We start from the raw sequence: 18,702 nt of genomic DNA on the forward strand, positions 1-18,702 counted from the left end.
AGATAAAAAGATAATTTCATAAATTTTTTATTTTGAATATATATATATATATATATATATATATATATATATATATATATATATATATATATAAAGAATTTGTAGGGTAATTTTGCGAAAACAAAAGGAGGAGGAGTCCGGTCGGGTCAGGTCAAACGAACGGTTTAGGTGAGGCAATAAGAACCGGCTCGTCACCTCGTATCTCGACCTACTGAAACGGTTGAAGAGGAGAGGGGGGAAAGGCGGCATGGATGCCAAGGAAGGAGAGAAGGCGGCGGATGCGGCCGCTGCTTCGCCTTCCTCTCCAACCACCAGCAGCTCGCGGGAGGCCCAGAAGTTGTCCTGCACCAAACACTTCGACGCTCTTTGGTTCTGCTACTGTACGTTCTCCTTTCTCCCTCTCCCCTGCTTTTGGTTGGGTCTTGGCGTAATGGTACGCTTTGGATCTGTAATCGGGATCGTGGACAATGGCAATGTCGAATCTTTGAGGGGCCGAGCGCACAGTTGCCTTTGCCGAGAACATCGTTCTAAGTGCGTCTCTTGGGAGGACACTAGTGTTCTCGATCAACGTCTTGTGTGTCACAGGCTAATCTCTGACATAATTAGCTGGTTGTGCTATCTTGATCGCTTTAAAATGCTGTTAGATGATTGAAGTTGAAGTGGATAATGAGCACGGCTTTAGTGCCAACAAATCGTTTGTGTTAATTCCTGTGTGAATGTGTTGGAACTTAAGGTGAATTTTAGATGTGTATATTTTTTTCTGACCTTACCAAGTTTGCGAAATGCCTATGGGGTTATTACTGTGATGGATCATGAGTCTTGGCGAGACTGAAGAGGATACCGTGTTTAGCCAAGGCTAGATTGAACTGATCGTCAAGTGAGATAATTGATATGAGAGCACATATCTTGCGTCTTCTACCAGCATTTTCCTATTTCATGGTTGCAAATTCTGTAGTTTAGGAGTTTTCTTGTTCATTGTCATATATAATGGGAGGAAAAATGCTCGATTCCACTGCCTTTGTTATTTCTTAGGGGAACGAGATTCTTTGTTGTTGAAGAAACTAAAATTATATACTCTTGAGGTGGGCTTTCTTGTCTTTAACCTGGCCTTCTGCTTTATTATATGCTTCGGGGAATTGGTCATTACGAGGCATAGATTCATGGTTCACAACTGCACCAACGTATGGTTTAAGTGGGAGAGTCAGAGGGAATAGGGAATAAAATTTTAATTTATTGATGTGTCCAAAAATATTGACACTGACAGTAGGCAACTGGATAATTCACATATTGAATCTATTTTCTATGATTGAATAGTAACAAATATTCACCGACATTAACAAATAGCTGTACACACTGTCATATGTATATGACTTTTAGAGGGTTGATGAGCAAATATATCAGCTCTTTTGGCATTTAGGTTGGCTAAAATTTTTAAAATTAGTTGAAACATAGTGGAAATTCATCCAGAGCCACAGGGAAGGTGGACTAGGTTTATCATGCCAGGATTTAAATTTTTTCAGTTACCTTGCTTCGGTGTTCTGTAATCTGAATGAGCTGGTCAGTGGAAAACGCTTTATATTATCTTTTCCTTTTCCCTCTATTTTTCAAGTAAGAATACTATCATTCATATACCAAAATTTCCAACATTGATATCATTGAACAAGCCACTGGAGTCTTAATTTTCTAGAGGAGGTAATACTAGATAACTATAGGATCTGAGTTGTGAACTTGTGACAAACTAAATTAGAGGATTATGGGGTGCTTCTGTCATGGGTATAACTAATTGAAGTAGACTATGTAGGGCTAAATTGTTCCAAATGTGCTAATAGCATTAAACTTGTTTTCTGATTATTCCAAAAATGAGATGCAATTGGGAGATGGGGGATAGTCGAAAATGATGGCTTATGCAGTGCATCACTTCATTGATTTTCTTTACCAATAATGAACTTACATGATAGCGAATTGTTTAGCAGGCAATGGGTTTTCAGCAAAATTGTGTCTATAAACTAAATTGTTGATTTGGTTAATTTTTTCTAAGAATTTGACTTTGCTGGAATGTTGTTTTCATGCTTTACTCCCATACCAACATCTCAAAAGAATCTGAAAGGTACGAATTTTTATTCAAGATTAAGTTATTATCATCTAATATCAACACTACTAAATGTTTCAAAGGATTGAATTTGATTGAAGTTTATCTTTATGTTTTCTCGTGTGGTCCAATGGTTTTTTTTATCTTATTGGGAGTTGATGCAAGTAAACGTGAGTCTATTACAGAATATCTGTCTGTTCATATCCATCTCTTTATGCTATGTAAGTTCATGGCTCCAATTAAAGATGGAACTTGTTGCTTGCAGCTCCATTTCACCAGGTGCAACAGTATTATAGACATGGAGAGTTTGATAATTGCTTTGGCAAATGGAATGCTCTTTTTGATTGTTTGAACCTCAAGACCAAAAAGTCATCTGAAGTTCAGGTAAGGAATTGTTTAAAAAATAGATTTAATGCTGTTTATATATAATGTGATACGTTTATGTGCTCTTTTGTGGTCTTGAGACATGGTTAAAGACAAACATAGTAGTGTTTCAGATAGCACTGTTTTGTTAAATAGTTTCTAACCCCTAGTTTTAGTTGATGAGTAGATTCTTTTAACTTGGGAAGCTTCCTTCTGATACCGTGAAATGCAACAAAACCTAATTCATGATCTTTTAATGATGTTTGGATTGAGATGTTTTATCGGAATTTGCAACTATTGAGATCTTGAATTGAAAGATCATGCATACAATGCTTTGCCTTTATAGCTTGTATGACAAATTAGCTATCGGCATTAGTTATGTCAATCTTTATCCTTCTGTATCTAATGTTAGATGAACTCATGTAGCGATGCTTGCTTACTTCCTGCTGAAAGATACTTTCAGTGGGTGTTATTCAGTCTTTTAAGTTGATTTAATAAATGAATAACATGTGGAATATGAAGTGAACCATACATGGCATATTGAGATATACTTCTCAAAACTCTGTCTTACATATATGCACATATGTACATATATGATTATCAATCTCAGGTAGCATTTATAACATATTGGATACATGTCAAGGACCAGTTCAAGGTTTAAATTTTTTGAATAATTGATAAGATGATTAGATACTTTAGAAAGAAGATGTTCTGTCGAATTTTTTGGAGAACTTTAATAATTTTAAATATTTGAATTAAATTTTATATAATATTTAAGAATCAAATTAATGAAATAAAAAGTAATCTTCATTTATCAAAAGTTCTTGCTATTTTTTCTACATTCATGAAGCACTTTGTTACTAAAATAGTAATCTTTTTCATGATGAACAGATTAGGATGCTAATTCATTACTTGATACTATTTTCTAGGATGTTTGTATCCTAATACAATGTCAATCTTTGTTTGATATATATATCTCACAATTATTTGTCTAATTGTTACATTGTATCCTTCTTTTTGAAGGTTTGACATATCATACAGTCGTATCATGTCATATCAGTATCTTGTATATATACCCATACTTCAGATATCACTATCCTGTACTCTATCCATGCTTTCCATATATCTCATTTCCTGAATTGATTATAATTGATCAAACTTGATAGCAGGGTCTGTCGTACCGAGCCGTACCGCCTGGTACGGGTGGTACGTATCGGTCCGACAGGTTTTCGGTACGCGGACCGACTGTTATCGTTTCGAGGTACTGTAGTATTGTAGCAGTTACTGTAGCACGGTAGCAGTGCTACAGTACTCGGTACACCTGGGTATACTGCTCGGTATACCGTACCGTACCGATATCGAGCCCAGGTCGAAATACCGGTACGGTACGGTATTGTGAACCTTGCTTGATAGTACGTCTAGTTTTACCAATTTATCAACCTCAACAAAACGAAAAAGAAGAGGAACAGAAGGATGCCGATGGTCACAAATGTGGTAGCTACAGGAGGAGAGGCAGAAGAGGAGGGAAATGGAGGATAGACAATAAATACTTATTCAATGATTGTGTCTGTTGTTGTGATTGTCATTTGTTGTGGTCATCATATTTGTCATCTGTCGTCACTTTAATTTTTTTAAATTTTTAGTTACACTAGATAGTATAAGCCATTGTACCACCGGTATATTAGTACCATTACGAGGTGCTGGTATAGGGCCGAAACTTTGAACCTTTGGGTAGACAGCTAGAGAGTATAAAATACAAACTGAACAATGAACATTGGACTAGATATTGCTTTGCAATGACATGGTGCTGGCAAGTTTGTGTGACATTTTATGCTGCAGCATGTTGTGCCCATATTGGTCACGCGCCTTCTATTATAAAGCATGGTTTCACATCCATCTCTGACATCCATAATCTGCTGACATGCACGTGAAGATTGGCATAGAGGAGACTGCTGATATTGGCAATCATAGGATCAGATTACAGCTGGATTTCTTTTAGGTTGGTGTTGAGATAATTAAATGATGATCTTCAAGATTCTAATGAACTTGTCTCATACTGGACATAAGATAAAAGTATTCGATAGAACATAACTTGTTTGAAGAATTCAATGAAGATATTAGTTAAAAATAAAAATCTATTATAGCTTGAGAACAACAGGGTGGTGGTTTGGAAAGTTTGTGCATGCAATTAAGCTATACACTATATAGGTGGTATTTTTTGCTGCATGTAGTGTTTCGCATGGTAAATTTGTTTTTAAGACTTTGAATTGATCTATTCTCTGTCCTTGATTGTGCAATGACACAACTAATGGGCTTATTTTGTAGAGCACCTGGAGCTTTACAGATAGATCGACCATTTAGTATATCCATCTCTACGACGTTAAGATTTTAAGGCACACCTCCCTTCCAGAATGGTGCCCCCTTTTTTGTTTTTGACTTGAGTAAATCCAGTGTAAATTTAGTGTGAAGGATGATTCTCTTCTTTCATCGCATTAAGATTTTCTGATAACAAAAACTGACAATCACACTACTAAATTCATAAATCTCCTGTTCTGAACATTCTGCATTTTCATGTGTTTAAAGATTCTTTATTCATGTGTTTACGTGGATAAATGTAATGGCAATCCTGAAGGCTTTTACTTTTGCAGGAGATTTTAGTAGCTCGAGAGAAGGCAAAGCAACATATCTGGACGATTCGCACGGTGGAGGAAGCCTCGGTGAATTGGTGGATGATGTATGGCCATATCTTCAAGCTTCCTCCTAAACCTGACCCATGAATTTCCAATTTGATAATGCATTAGGTTTTACCATTCTTCTCAAGAATAAACAAAAAACTCAACATGAGGAGGTCTGAAAGTTACCATTTAGTGAGCACAAACAAAGAGTCAAACAGGGGGGTGAAGCCTCGCAGTGGGTCTGATGCAGTAGCCTATTTTGCACTTTAGTTATTGACCTTGCAGCTTTGTTTCTTTGTTTCTTGTTTTCTACTTTAGCTGTGTGCAGATATGAAAAGAAGGAGAAAAATAAAGATGACCGGATGCTTTCCCCCTTTTTGTTTTGTGCAAGAAATCTGCACCGAATCTCAAGTATTGCCAACTTTTGTTGATTATTGCAGGATCAAATCCCTTCTTCCAAGGCTTTATTGGGAACCACAGTCATTCAAAACCAAGGTCTGATGCAGTAGAGCCTATTTTTGAATTATTTGAATGATATGGTAGATGCTGTTAATCCATTTGATACCAAGTAAGATGCTGTTTACCTCTATAATCTCTAATATTATAATGCATGATGAGCGAGAACAACCACTATTGCACATGCAGGCAACCAGTTATTTTATAAGCCATTTCACATGTAGAAAAAAGCATGCCATGCTATGATTCCTCATCTTGGATATACAAACAACAAATCATACCGATACGATGGATCGGACAACCTCCTTATCTCTCTGTTTTATTTATGGAGCCACTGTTAATGTTCATTATTCCCGAGAGCTGATTATAATCTTTTTTTTTCTTTCTTTTTCGATCGGACTTTTTGATGATGATGTTGTCTCCCATCCTCTTGAAATTTTTTATTTGAGTTTCGACTAAATTAGTTGGATTATAATGCATGATAGTTGGACATCAACACTCTCCGAACGTGTCAGGTTTGATTACTAGTTTGTCTTTATTTTCTATCGCATTTAAAATTTTAATTTAAAAAATAGAATAAAATACGGTCATGATTATATTCTGGGATTGTTTTTATTTGATCTATTTGGTTGATAGCTTTTAAGATATATAATTATCACACTAATTAATTGTCACTTCGCTTTCTCTTTACTAATTAATTGAGCGTGGAAATCTGAGGGTGGGAAGAGAGAGAGAGCGAGAGAGAGAGAGGGAGTAGAATTCCGGGGACCACTTTGGCATGGTATGGCACGTGATAGATTGCGTCCAGGTGACTCATCCGTGCCGTCTTCTGCGTGTTGAAGAAGCAGCAAGTAGATGAAAGATGAAACCCAACGTTGACTATGGCGCTCAGAGTCAACCAAGTCATCGTGAATCATGACAGGACCAATCACAGGTACGATGGCCGCAAGGTTTCCTCGGCTGATGGCACCGAGCACTCACATCATGGAGCTGGACCATGGCGACGACCTAAGCCGAATCGAAACATCATTCGTATCCCGGAACCAGAGAACAATCCGTCGTTTGATGCTGCAGGAACCAGCGAACAATCCTTGGTGTGAATCTGTATCAGTCTCATCGCTGTAGCAGACGAAGCAACAGGTCGAGTACTGCTGCATGGTCTGAGGCCACGAAGGACGGAGAGAGGCCTGGCTACGGCCATGCCGATCGGGCACGTCGCCGCGTGCCATGTGCACGAAGACACGCCCGTCGTCGCCGTCCGATGAGATGCCGGCCCGCCTGACGCACTGACTGATCGCGGTACGTACGACTCGTGCATGCGAGAGGCGTTCGTCCCGCAAAGGTTGGAAGCGTTCAAAAAGAGAGAGAGAGAGAGAGAGGGTGGGGTACAATTAGTGCAGTTTCAGAGGTCAGAGACATGGCATGAGAGTGGGTGGGGGGGGGGGAGGCGGAGGACCCCGAACGAGTCTTCCGACAGCTTTTGAGGCTGTGCTGGTTGTATTCGCTTTGGAAGCTCTCGGTCCGCGGTAAAAACGTCTCCTGCTCCATTGTCTTTGCATGTATTAATGATCTGTGTGGATTCCTTGTGTTTATGTCATCTCACAGAGCACGAACTCCTCTCTATCGCCACCATCCTCTTACTCCAGTCAACAGCATCTCCCTTCCGCTTAAGGTGGCCGGGGAACGCTCGGATTCCATCCAGTTTCAGAAAGAAGGAGGTGTTGGGATTCGCACTCTCCTCGCTCTTCGATCATATAATCTATTCCGATTCCACAGATTTTAATATGGCTGGCTTGAGCTTTTTACAGCAGGGCAAGCAGTTGATTCCGCTTAATTAATCCTCACAATCAATTCTTTTCTTCTTTTCTCTTCCTTTCTTTACTCTCCTCTGCAATGCTTAATGGCCTCCTTTTCTTGGGCTTCGCCGTGACCCCCTCATAATGCCTACTTAGCCTTCGAGTTTTGCTTGGAACATAAGTAAACCACAACTTCTATATCCATCTAATCTATCAATATTCAATGGTCATCTATATATGGATCGCTAGTGGGGGGAGAGAGAGAGAGAGAGAGAGAGAGATGCTGCTGCAGCTGGTTATTTATGGCGTGAGTGACTTTGGTGCTTTGGATTCAAACTTGAAGAGCTCAGTAAATAAATGCATCACTTTGATCCTCCTTTTTCTTTTGTTTCTCGCTTTTGTAATTGGCTTTTTCTTTTTTGTTTCCTTTGGTTTCCTGGTGGTCTTTGTCATGCTCATAGTGATCATCTCCTGCTAGGTTAAATTAATCGGTGAACAACACAGTCCCAGCCGTCGCCAGTTGCCATCCATCACCCGCCTTGGAAGTCATTTATTTCTACCACAGCCAGTCACAGAGAGGCGAGAGAGAGAGAGAGAGAGACAAGGCTGTACAAGCAGAGAATATATCTCTCTCCTGTGTGTGTACTCTTTGGACTCTCACTCCATCCGGTCTCCGCTGAGGTTTCCCCACCTCAGCCTCTTTTTGCTTAACTCGAGCTGAGGCGGTGGATTAACTTGTGGAGCGGCACAGAGGAAGGTCGTTTCGAAGAGGAGAGTCGGAGGGAAGGTAAGAAACAGAGCCGGAAGCAGGAAAGCAAGCAAACCGCTTACGCTTGCATGCATGGAAGGAGGAGAGAGCATTGTGGTGTCAGGGTGTGAAGGAGGAGGTGGTGGAAGAGGAGATGGAGCAGGAGGTGAAGGTGGAGGTGGGTTGGGAGGAGGAGGAGGAGAGAAGGAGTTTCCTGCTTTTTTTCCTCCATCTCCGTCACTGCAGCCGGAGGCATTTCCCAGCGTGGTAAGCGGGGTGACGGAAATGGCCGTGCCGCCGGCGGAAGGGGCTGGCCTCGCCATGGGGGTGCTGGGGAGCGGCGGCGGCGGCGGCGGCGGGAGCGGAGGTAGCAGCGGTGGAGACCTTTTCGGGAGGAAGAAGAGAGGGAGGCCGAGGAAGTACGGGCCGGACGGCATGGCTCTGGCGCTGACACCCACCTCCGGCTCCCCTATATCTCCCGTCTTCTCCGACGGCAAACGGGGTAGAGGACGGCCACCTGGCTCCGGCAAATACCAGATCCTTGCTGCCCTCGGTAACATGCTATGCCCTCCGTTCTCCACCCTCTTCATCTCTGAGGCTCTTCTGAGCTGGTATTCGGAAGGCACAAACCCCCCAACGACATCTCTCTTTCTTTCTCTCTTCCTATCGAGATTACGACAAGCAACTGCTAGCTTTACTGGTAGATCGACCGCTTAATTTGCTGCAACCTGAAAGGAGAGTTCAGTAGGTATTTTACCGTGATGTAGGAGTACAAATCAACAAGTTATAACATTGGGTGGCTTTGGTCAGAAATCATTTATGCCATCTAAAAGAAAAAGGGGATTTTTAGGTGAATAACACACAACATATTTGGATTTTTTGCTGTTTTATAGGAGAGTGGTTTGCATACTCGGCTGGAGGGAACTTTACGCCGCATGTTGTGACCATTGCCACAGGGGAGGTGACATTTTTCCCGACCAATCTTGGTGTTCTAATGGTGATCGGATGTCTTACGGTTGAAGTTTGCAGAGTTTGATATCATGGTGTTGGATCTTCTTGTTGCAGGATGTTTCTGCTAGAATACTCTCCTTCTCCCGCAAGGGTCCGCGGTCGATTTGCATACTTTCTGCAAATGGGGCTATCTCCAATGTCACTTTGCGCCAGCCGGGTTCTTCTGGTGGTACCTTGACTTATGAGGTATGGAGCTGCAGCCATTTTATTTTCGGTTCTCGGTTTCGTTACAAGAGTCCTTTCTTATGAATGCTAACCATTTTACTTTCAAGCTTCACTATAGTCGGCAACCCGTGGATGCTAACCCCTAAGAGTTATTTTCTTCTTTACGGATTAGCTTTTGAGAATTCAACTTGATCTCATCTCGTAGTCAACTCTCAGCTTCTAAATGTTGAAATTAGTATTAAGGTTAAGATTTGCGGTTTAATTGGTAGAAGCTTGAGAAAATTATTAACAAACATCTATCGATTTACAAGGCCCAAGGCATACTTGGAGATGAGAGGGGGCTTGCGGCAAAACTTAGAATGCAAACTTGTTGTTCGAGAGGTCTAATATTTTTTATGATAATATTCCGAACTTTTAGTAATATGTTAATGAGTAACATTTCTGGCACAATTCGATCCATCGTCAATGCCACTGTTGATTGCCCGGTCATTTTTATTTTTGAGTCCATTAGCTTTATTTCTGTCTTCTAATTTCTTTCAATTTTGTTAGGCTCTCCATTTGATTTCATCTTGATCTCGTTGATGCGCAGGGCCGATTCGAGATTCTTTCTCTGTCTGGGTCCTTCACGATCACTGAAAACGGCGGTGTACGAAGTAGAACTGGTGGGATAAGTGTGTCGCTTGCTGGTCCTGACGGCCGTGTTATTGGTGGAGGAGTTGCTGGACTACTACTTGCTGCTAGTCCAATTCAAGTAATAAACATTATCCTAATTCCATTTGATTCTGCTATGTTAGTTGGGTCTAAGTGAAGAGCTGCCTAACATCGAGTTAGGTGGTGTATGTAGGAATGTTTATTGTGCTTACAGCTCCTAATAGTTTATACAGTCATTGCTTTGCTGATGCACTCTTGCTTTTGCATCATTCATACCGTGGTATGAGCTGTGTCAAACTTTACTTTCTAAACTCAAATATATGAAAACTTTTAGCGCCCACACATTATTAGAAAATGGACATAACACTTTTCAAAATGATATTTCTGATACTCGTATTTGCATATCTCTCGTCATGGGCTGTATACAGATTTTTTTTTTTTTAAGTTGCTGCAAGGGCATATAGGTGGCATCAAAGTTTTAGGTCATTCATGTGAAATTGCTCTGATTCGATACGCGTTTCATGTTATGTACCTGAAAAATCAGCTGAGTTATGGATTGTCAATTATCCTAGCTCGGTATTATATCCATGCAACTCAGATAAGAAACCTAAAGAATAACGAAGACCAAGTATTCGAATAAGAATCACCACACTTGAGTTCCCGAAATGATCTCTCTCGATCAGAGCAATAGGGGTGCCAGCTTAAAGGCGTCGACTTCAGAATTGATAGCCTGTGATGGGGTGTTTGTCCAACATATGTCCCATTTAATTTAATTTGTTGGACATGGGGTGTTCTTCATTGTTATTCCGATGTTATTAATATCATTGTTTATATTAACAAATGTTACTTTAACGGTTGTATCGGATAGAAATAAGAGCCTCTGTGGCAAGTATTCTTGCTTTTTCTACTTACGAGTGGAAATTACTGATAGATTCTTCCCCTTGGTTTTGACTTGTTTATCACAAACTAGTAGAGTCTTTTGGTGCGGGAAAATTTAGAATCGACATAATCTCTTTTATTTGCACTTTGCCAGGTAGTGGTTGGAAGCTTCATGCCGAACACTTTCAAGGAGCAAAAACCGAAACCAATTCAGCAAGCAACTTCTCCATCATTTCCGGCGACTACTGGGTTGTTGACAGCTGCAAGGCCTGTTTCGCAGGCAAACCCCGAGGATGAGTGCGAGACCCCAACCTCATCGTTGCCCGGGCAATCCCACGCCGAAAATAGCATGCACAACCCCACTCCAAACCCTACTCTTCATGCGCCAGGATGGCACGGTCTGCAGTCATCAGAGCATAAGCCTTCTCCTGACATCAACATATGCTTGCAGGGAGAATAGCTCCAAGGTACTTCTCTTTACACCCTAACACTACCAAACTGTTCTAATATGTGTAACGATATTTCTGCTAGATGTTAGGTTAGGGATAGTTTAGTCGTCTGACAAGGTATCCGAATCAATGATCGAACACTGTTCTGCTATTACTCTGAAATTGTTGTCGTCGTCATCTTTGTAGCCTTGTGGAAGCTTGAGGGAACCTGTCTTTGTGGAATTCATGATAACTGTTGATGCTGGAAATTAACTTGTTTCTTTGGTGATATGCATATGTTTTGTCTACCGATTAGTATTTCGCGAGTTTAAACCTTCATTCCTGGAAATTTAAGCACCTTGAGAACATGCAGTCAGGGTAGGTTGGTAACACTGTTAGCTTGAAATCACTGTTGACATGAAAATGGAGGATGGAATTGAAGGCCAAAATGCATCCTTTGGGATTGTGAACAACTGCTATCATGCTGTTTGGACTTTGAGTACTGTCCATGTCATGTTTGTGGTTATTCCTGAGAAGAAGCAGGTGAGATAATTGATGAAGCAAATAGTTTGGATTACAACTTGATTGCTGCATCCTTGAACAGATCAACATGGCTTAAACCCAAATCATATCATGTCACTCGTCTCTGAAGCCTGCTGATTGGGTATCTTTTTCTCACCTCTGTTGTTAATGGTGATCATTACTGATGAGGATGCAGTCTTCTCCTCCCCTCACCATCCCTTCTCTCACTTCTATCAGTACTTGATAAAAATCACTGCCAAAAGAAGCATAAATCTGCTCGCCCGATGAGTTTGAGTCAAACCAATCTCAACTATTTGATTCATGAGCACAAATATTAGGCATTGCTTGTGGCATTAATTTCCTTGAACATGAAGACCTGCAGAGATTCATGTAAGAAACTGAAGCAAGACTTGAGAAAAAATGGAGTCATTGAGATCAAACGCAGCAAGCAAACAAACACTTGTGGTTGCAATTTATCCAAATAAAACAATACAGAAATCAAACCCTAAAAGAAACTGAGTGATTTGAGCATCTGCTTATTACAAGAAGCTGAATGAAATATGAAACTGAGAGTGTTTGAAACTCCATCCATTCATCCATCTTTTTGGCTTATTCATTTCCTTTTCAACCAGAAACTTGCATTATATATGGCAGAATTCAACCATCACCACTCTATTTTATCTTCTTTTATTTTCCTCTGAAATGCACACAATCAATCTTCTTGAGACTAAACCAGTCTTCTCTCTACCACAACTGCAGCTGCTGTCCTACTTGCTTGTCTCCTTTTTCATTTCCTTGTATCTATTAGATCCCTGCATATGAACACTAGAAGTCTACGGGCAGTTGCTGCACTGCCTTGACTTAGACCGAGGTAGAAGATGAAGTCATGCGAAGCCTTTGGCAATTAGTGGAGGCACCTCATCAACTGGGGACGAATGTGCCGACATGGCCGAAACCAACTACGAAGAAAGCAATGGCTTGGAGGAAGAGGTAGATGAAGTAATGGTTCTTCCCGAAGGCCACATCGTAACATCCACAGAAGAAGAGGAAAGCTCCTGTGCCGAGCTCCAGCAGATGTAACCTGAGTTGGACATGAGAAAGTATCAGGCGAGATGAACAACCATGGATTCGTGCTTGCTGTTACTCTGTTCCTGTCAAGTAAGAAGCAGTCATAGAAGAAGCAGAAGCTGGAAGAAGAAGAAGAAGAAGAAGTAGTCATGTCTGCAAGAAAGAGCTGAGGACAATAGGGATCACCTATCACCGATTCTGGTTCGTGGTGGCTTCTTGACTGCCTTGGTGGCCATTTTGACCTTCATGGTGTCGCCAAGCTTCTCGGTGACGACCCATTCATTCGCTCGTCCTCCTTCCAACAAGCCAATGAAGGTGGCCTTTGTCCTGTGCAATGACATGACGTTCTCGAACAGGATCCAAAACACAAGCAGGTGAAGAGACCTGTCACGGCAGCAATCAAAATAACTTCGATGAGTTGGTTGCTGTTCTTCTTCTTGCTGTTGTCGTGATCAATGAACCGTCGATGGATCCACACCTTGGTGTTCCAACAGCATTGAGGAGGGTGATGACGGAGGGGATGTAGACGGCACCCCACTTGGGTATTTCCACCTCAGGAACAAGCACAGTGGCAGGGATGACGACGCAGTAGAACACAAAGGTCACGATGTGAGCTACAACCTTGCGAACGAAGAAGAAGCTGTAGATCACATGGACCTTCTTCCACAGATTCACTTTCTACATAGCAACAGAAGAACAAAAGAAAGCCTGATCAGATTCACAGAGACTCATATCGTTCTATCTCATCGATCTCCTCCACACTCAACTGACCTTGTTGCTTGCAATCTCCATCAACATTTTCCTTAACAGGTTTGCTGGGCCACAAGACCACCTGTGCTGCTGATACCGGTAAGCCTTCAGAGTACTCGGCAGCTCATTCTTAACCTGAATTCATAACACCATCCGTATCAAACACTGATGCAAAGCCTGTTTGAGTTTGTGATAAGAACATGATGAACTTACCTTGAGATCACCGAGGAATACAAACTTCCATCCCTTGAGGCTTGCTCGGACAGCCAAATCCATGTCCTCTACTGTGGTTCGATCTTTCCAACCTCCGGCCTCATTGAGAGCAGATATCCGCCAGACACCGGCGGTCCCTGCATGACAAAGAGAGAGACACAAAAGAACTATGTTGATTCTGTTCTTCGTTTTCCCTTCAAATTAGTCAATTCTTCTATCGACCTTTTTGTCGTTCATGTCACTGCAGAGACTGCTGGCAGACATGCCATGTTCTTGTTCTTAAAGCATGTTGGGTATGTTAGCACAGTTTGAAGAGATCAGAGAGGCCGAGGAGCTCACCATTGAATCCGAAGAAAGCATGTGTGAAGGATCCCACTTCCTGTTCCACTGCGAAGTGGTAATCCAGTGACATTTCTTGGATCCTTGTCATCAAACATTCATCTGAGTTCACTGCAAAAATGAACATAACTATATTTCACACACTCACATACAAAAAAGAAAAAGAAAAACATATCTTCTCTTTCTATATATAGTTCAAAGATGAAATAGTTAACCATCTCTCTCTCTCTCTCTCTCTCTCTCTCTCTCTCTATAACTTTGACATAAGATGATTCTTATTACCTCAAGTAAGGTATAAACATCATGAATTATATTCGAGCAGAACTCAGTCCACTAAACCCCACCATTCATATGATAAGCCATGACAAATATTTTAGCCGACTAGATTTTTATTTGGGTTACCAATAAAACTCTTACAGATTTGGGAAGACAAAGAGGTAACATTCCCAAAGCATATCTATGGTTGAGATCTTTGTGGTCTATTGGAAAAGGTTGGCTTGTTCAATTGATGCTGTGCAGGGTAATAATGGCTGTGGAGGTCCACTGTCAAACATACATGCATGTCATAGGAGATGGTAGCATAAGAAGAACAAATGCACATGGTATGTTAGGAACAGATGAGATAGTGGAGATGATACAACTTGAGGTGAGCATCAGAAACAGGTGACAAGCTTTCCACTGAGGAAAGATGACAAGATCAAGATCAGGTACTGCACTATCTCCATCACACTAAGTGACTTACTCTGGGGGGAAAAAAAGAGAGAAATCTCTGTTCTTTGGCTGATGCTCTTCCCTCTTTCATCTCTCTTCATCTACATTCCTCCCTATAGTAAGACCACAAGCTTTTTGTCCCCCCCTCCCACCCTCCACATAAAACTAGGCATGTGTTGTTCTTAGAGATTAGGACAAAATGCTACAGAAGGCTCCATATGAGCAACTTGATACAGATTTGAGACCACTGTTTACCTCACATGACTCAGGAAAGATCAAAGAGAGAGAGAGAGAGAGAGAGAGAAAGTTTCAGAGATTAAATGCATATGAGTTATTATGATGATAAAAAATTTTAGTTTTGAATCTCTAATATTCTCTTCTACCATTCCTTCTTCATAATTTGTTAAGACTATCATCTTTGCCGAGAAAATTTCCAATAAATTTTGACTAAGTCTATTGGTAACAAATAAAAATTTCCAATAAATTTTGACTTGGTCTACCGACAATTGATAATAGGATAGGTTGAGAGACACGTGTCACATCATGTGTCGGTGACAAAAGGTGGGCCATGACGTAAGTGTCGGCCGGCCCAAAAAGCCCACAAAAGCAAGAAAGAAAACTAACTCAACCACCTGCCTTGCGATTGGAGCAACTTCCGGGTCCCATGTGCCAGCACGGCATGGTTCCAATCCCAATTCAGGGAAATCTATGTAAAGGTAAAAGAGCGGCGTTTCACGCATGAAAAGTCAACATGGTCGGTGGACAGGTTTCTAAGGAGAAGGGTAGAAGAAGGGGAGCGAGGAGATGGAGACGGGCTTAACGTGAAAGCCATGCGATTACAGACCTGCACGAATCATTTGGTCCAGCGAAGGAGTGGGAGGCGATTGAAGCAGGTGGAGCTGCTGGGTAGCTGCAGCTCATAATTGTGGCACGTCCTAGCTTTTTACGGGGAGAAAGTGAAAGCAAGCAGATCCGCCACCGACACTCAAACGGAGAGAGAGAGAGAGAGAGAGAGAGAGAGAGAGAGAGTTCCTCCATTGACAAAGCTTAAGGATGCCTTTACTGTCGAGAAGCTCAAGAAAAAGAAGAATGATGAATAAAACAGAGGAGGCGTACCGAATTTCCAGCGGGCTTGGACGAGGGCGAGGTCGGGGTTGTGGATGAGGAAGGGGACGGTGCGCCAGAGGAAGTCGGGCTCCGGCTGGAAGTCGGCGTCGAAGATGACGACGTAGTCGCAGTGCTCGACGTAGCCTCGCTTCATGCCGTCCCTGAGCGCCCCCGCCTTGTACCCGCTCCGGTTGTCCCTCCTCTCGTACTTGATGTGCACCCCCTTGCTCGCCCACCTGTTGCACTCCATCTCCACCAGATCCTGCACGCCACCAACCAACCGGCACCACCATCACCACCCACCACCACACCATCTCCATTACCAAACATGCATCAATCCTCATCACCATAATATTAATAATATTATTATTATTATTATCATGCATGTTAATTAGTAAGTACATCCAAATCAGCCAAAAAGGAATCCGCTGATGCTGACGCTGCTGCATGACATGATCAGCACAGAGATTGCGTCGAGGATTTAGAACGGTGTGCGTGCGGATCTATTCTCACCTTCGTCACTGGGTCGGTGGAATCGTCGAGCACTTGGATGATGATCCGGTCCGCCGGCCACGAGAGGCCGCATGCAGCTCCCACCGAGAGCTGGTACACCTGCAATGCCCGCGTGTCGTCCCCTGCGTCAAACATGGAGCTGTACATGTACGCACATGGGGCGGGGGATGAGAGGAGAGACGGGCACCTCTTTCTCGTTGTACATGGGGATCTGGACGAGGACCATGGGGTAGGCGGCGCTGCCGAGCTCCAGGTCGTCGCGAATGGGCTCCCACTTGTACCGCTTCTCGGGCCGCCGGCCGAGGAACTTGACGAGGGCGATGACGGCGGCCATGTACACCTTCTCCACCACCAGCATGACCGACATCACCAGGCAGACGAACACGGCCAGCCGCAGCAGGGGGACGATCACCGGCGCCTTGATCTGCTGCCACACCACCCCCATCTGCTCCGTGATGTCGTCCCTCGTCCCCTGGAACGACTCCGGCAGCAGCGCCGTCGAAGTGAGCCTTTCCATCTCTCCTCCTCCTCCTCTCCTGTCTCTCCCGAACCGGAAATAGCGGAAGCAGGGGACGCTAAGTAGCACTCAGAAAGTGCCTGTAGAGGACAAATCTTATTCTCTCCTTGAGGTAAAAGCACGAATTCCTCCAACAAATAGTAATCGCGTATTTTACGTCGTATTCTGCTGCAAGTGTTGCTGGGGAATTAAGCAAGACAATGCGGTGGAGCCGCAGTGTCAGGGCTCTCTTTCTTCCCCACCCACACACTCGGTAGCGAGCAAAAGATAAGGAAGCGAACAACAAGAAAAGACCGTGAGAACACAACGCTTCGCTTTAGATCTCCCTCTCTTGCTTCCACGTAACAAAGCGGAGCTCAAGATTTCAGGTAAAAAGAAAGAAAGAATTCCTCTCTCTCTCTCTCTCTCTCTCTCTCTCTTTCTCTCTCTCTTCCCCTGCTTCTTCCAAGACTATAACAACAGCAGATACAAGAGAGAAACCGAACAAATGGGAGATCAAAGATGAACAGGGAAGAGGAAGAGGAGGAGGAGGAGGAAGAGGAGGAGGAGAGAACACAGGCAGAACCCCAACTGCAAGGTCCTCAGCATGCTCTTTAAATAAAAAACGACATCTTCTCCTCCACAGAAGCAAAAAGGAAAAGCACGTGAATTAGTCTTGGTTTACTGTAACATTAAGACTAATATCAGGTCGTGAAAAGAAGAAGAAGAAGGAGGAGGAGGACACCAAATCTGCGGCCCCCGCCTCAATAATTTCCGCCATTATTTTCAGCTTCCCCTGTCGCAAACAGATCGCGCGCAGGAAAACAAACGCCCTGCAGTAAAAGGGAAATCCACGGCCGACCCTGCACCTACGCTTCAAGGATGGGTGCTGCATGTCACACGTGTGGCTCATGCAAACCGGCATTACTGTGCGGGGAAGAAAAGGGAGACGACTCACGTGCCGGCACAGCGTCTGAAGAAGCCTGTGAGCTTCCATGGCTGGGCTTTAGGAAGGACCAAAGCATCACATGCCGCTGGTCCTACATGCATGCTAAGCTGTCCTCTTTACTTGTACCGAAAGCATGCAGAGGTCGCAAACGCTTGTGAACACATTAGAAGAGAACAACCACTATCATGTGTTGGAGCGCAAGGAAGACGAGTCGGTGACAAGAAAGGCTGCTGTGCCCTCGGTCAACAAAACCAAGGCAGTCAATATATTCTATGCTCGGTTATCTTAGAAGTCACTTCCCTCTCTTTTTTTTAATCTAAAATATTAATTTAACGATAATATATCAAACTTATTTGAAAACTCATTTTAAAAATTTAGAAATGTCAACTATAAGAATTAATGATAGAATATGTAATACAAAGATTACGATGGATGATTATTGATACCTCATCGTCACTCGAAACAATACGTCACTTGTCACATCTACGGAATACTATTGAGAAAAGCCCAAATGACAAGTTTGTTCTCACATAGTAAGAACAAAGGCTCTTTCATTGGTACTGCTATCATTAGTGCAAAGGGTGTTCCTACATGTGGGCATGTTTAATTTGTGGGTGTATATATATATCTATGTAACATCTTAATAAATTAGTGATTTCTCCACCAAATTGACACAATGAATTGGTCAACGTGGAGTAACTGGTCAACTTTGTCCGATGCCCCGAGTAGGAGGTTTGATGAACCTTAAACAATTATCCGTTGACCAGTCAACC

General features: G+C 42.6%; 3 protein-coding genes across 5 annotated transcripts; 2 read left to right on the forward strand and 1 right to left on the reverse strand.

Annotated features, from left to right (window-relative positions):
• Positions 1–184: 184 nt before the first annotated feature.
• Positions 185–5,889, forward strand: LOC103976512 (uncharacterized protein C227.17c). Its single transcript, XM_009391739.3, has 4 exons — positions 185–380; positions 2,355–2,473; positions 5,101–5,186; positions 5,568–5,889. The coding sequence occupies exons 1-4, from the start codon at positions 248–250 to the stop codon at positions 5,626–5,628; spliced, it is 399 nt and encodes a 132-aa protein (XP_009390014.2). The 5' UTR covers positions 185–247; the 3' UTR covers positions 5,629–5,889.
• A 1,727-nt stretch (positions 5,890–7,616) lies between these two features.
• On the forward strand, positions 7,617–11,579 carry LOC103976513 (AT-hook motif nuclear-localized protein 1). Of its 2 annotated transcripts, XM_009391740.3 has the most exons (6): positions 7,617–7,728; positions 7,858–8,680; positions 9,021–9,088; positions 9,193–9,324; positions 9,893–10,054; positions 10,988–11,579. In XM_009391740.3, exons 2-6 carry the CDS (start codon positions 8,221–8,223, stop codon positions 11,291–11,293), a joined length of 1,128 nt encoding a protein of 375 aa, XP_009390015.3. In that variant the 5' UTR covers positions 7,617–7,728; positions 7,858–8,220; the 3' UTR covers positions 11,294–11,579. The 2 variants fall into 2 exon arrangements, with proteins under 2 accessions (XP_009390015.3, XP_064996002.1); XM_065139930.1 differs by lacking the exon at positions 7,617–7,728 and having other exon boundaries at positions 7,802–8,680.
• Positions 11,580–12,228: 649 nt separating this feature from the next.
• LOC103976514 (glucomannan 4-beta-mannosyltransferase 9) lies at positions 12,229–17,575 on the reverse strand. 2 transcript variants are annotated; one of them, XM_018822526.2, is made up of 9 exons: positions 16,672–17,575; positions 16,485–16,583; positions 15,981–16,233; positions 14,154–14,264; positions 13,815–13,951; positions 13,623–13,736; positions 13,330–13,529; positions 13,038–13,235; positions 12,229–12,934 (listed from the first exon to the last, which is right to left on the reverse strand). In XM_018822526.2, the coding sequence occupies exons 1-9, from the start codon at positions 16,999–17,001 to the stop codon at positions 12,688–12,690; spliced, it is 1,689 nt and encodes a 562-aa protein (XP_018678071.2). In that variant the 5' UTR covers positions 17,002–17,575; the 3' UTR covers positions 12,229–12,687. The 2 variants fall into 2 exon arrangements, with proteins under 2 accessions (XP_018678071.2, XP_009390016.2); XM_009391741.3 differs by having other exon boundaries at positions 12,229–12,864; positions 16,672–17,574.
• Between the last annotated feature and the right edge of the window lie 1,127 nt (positions 17,576–18,702).

This window comes from Musa acuminata, chromosome BXJ3-2 (genome assembly GCF_036884655.1).
Source record: "Musa acuminata AAA Group cultivar baxijiao chromosome BXJ3-2, Cavendish_Baxijiao_AAA, whole genome shotgun sequence".
Taxonomy (NCBI): domain Eukaryota; kingdom Viridiplantae; phylum Streptophyta; class Magnoliopsida; order Zingiberales; family Musaceae; genus Musa; species Musa acuminata.

Excerpts from the sequence above, each read along its gene's own strand:
- LOC103976512 (XM_009391739.3), top strand. The coding sequence starts at position 248 with ATGGATGCCAAGGAAGGAGAGAAGGCGGCGGATGCGGCCGCTGCTTCG. Across the intron at positions 381-2,354 it reads CGCTCTTTGGTTCTGCTACT|CTCCATTTCACCAGGTGCAA; the intron begins GTACGTTCTCCT and ends TGTTGCTTGCAG. Across the intron at positions 2,474-5,100 it reads AAAAGTCATCTGAAGTTCAG|GAGATTTTAGTAGCTCGAGA; the intron begins GTAAGGAATTGT and ends TTACTTTTGCAG.
- LOC103976513 (XM_009391740.3), top strand. The coding sequence starts at position 8,221 with ATGGAAGGAGGAGAGAGCATTGTGGTGTCAGGGTGTGAAGGAGGAGGT. Across the intron at positions 9,325-9,892 it reads GTGGTACCTTGACTTATGAG|GGCCGATTCGAGATTCTTTC; the intron begins GTATGGAGCTGC and ends GTTGATGCGCAG. Across the intron at positions 10,055-10,987 it reads TTGCTGCTAGTCCAATTCAA|GTAGTGGTTGGAAGCTTCAT; the intron begins GTAATAAACATT and ends GCACTTTGCCAG.
- LOC103976514 (XM_018822526.2), bottom strand. The coding sequence starts at position 17,001 with ATGGAAAGGCTCACTTCGACGGCGCTGCTGCCGGAGTCGTTCCAGGGG. Across the intron at positions 16,584-16,671 it reads CCATGTACAACGAGAAAGAG|GTGTACCAGCTCTCGGTGGG; the intron begins GTGCCCGTCTCT and ends CGGGCATTGCAG. Across the intron at positions 13,737-13,814 it reads TATTCCTCGGTGATCTCAAG|GTTAAGAATGAGCTGCCGAG; the intron begins GTAAGTTCATCA and ends TTATGAATTCAG.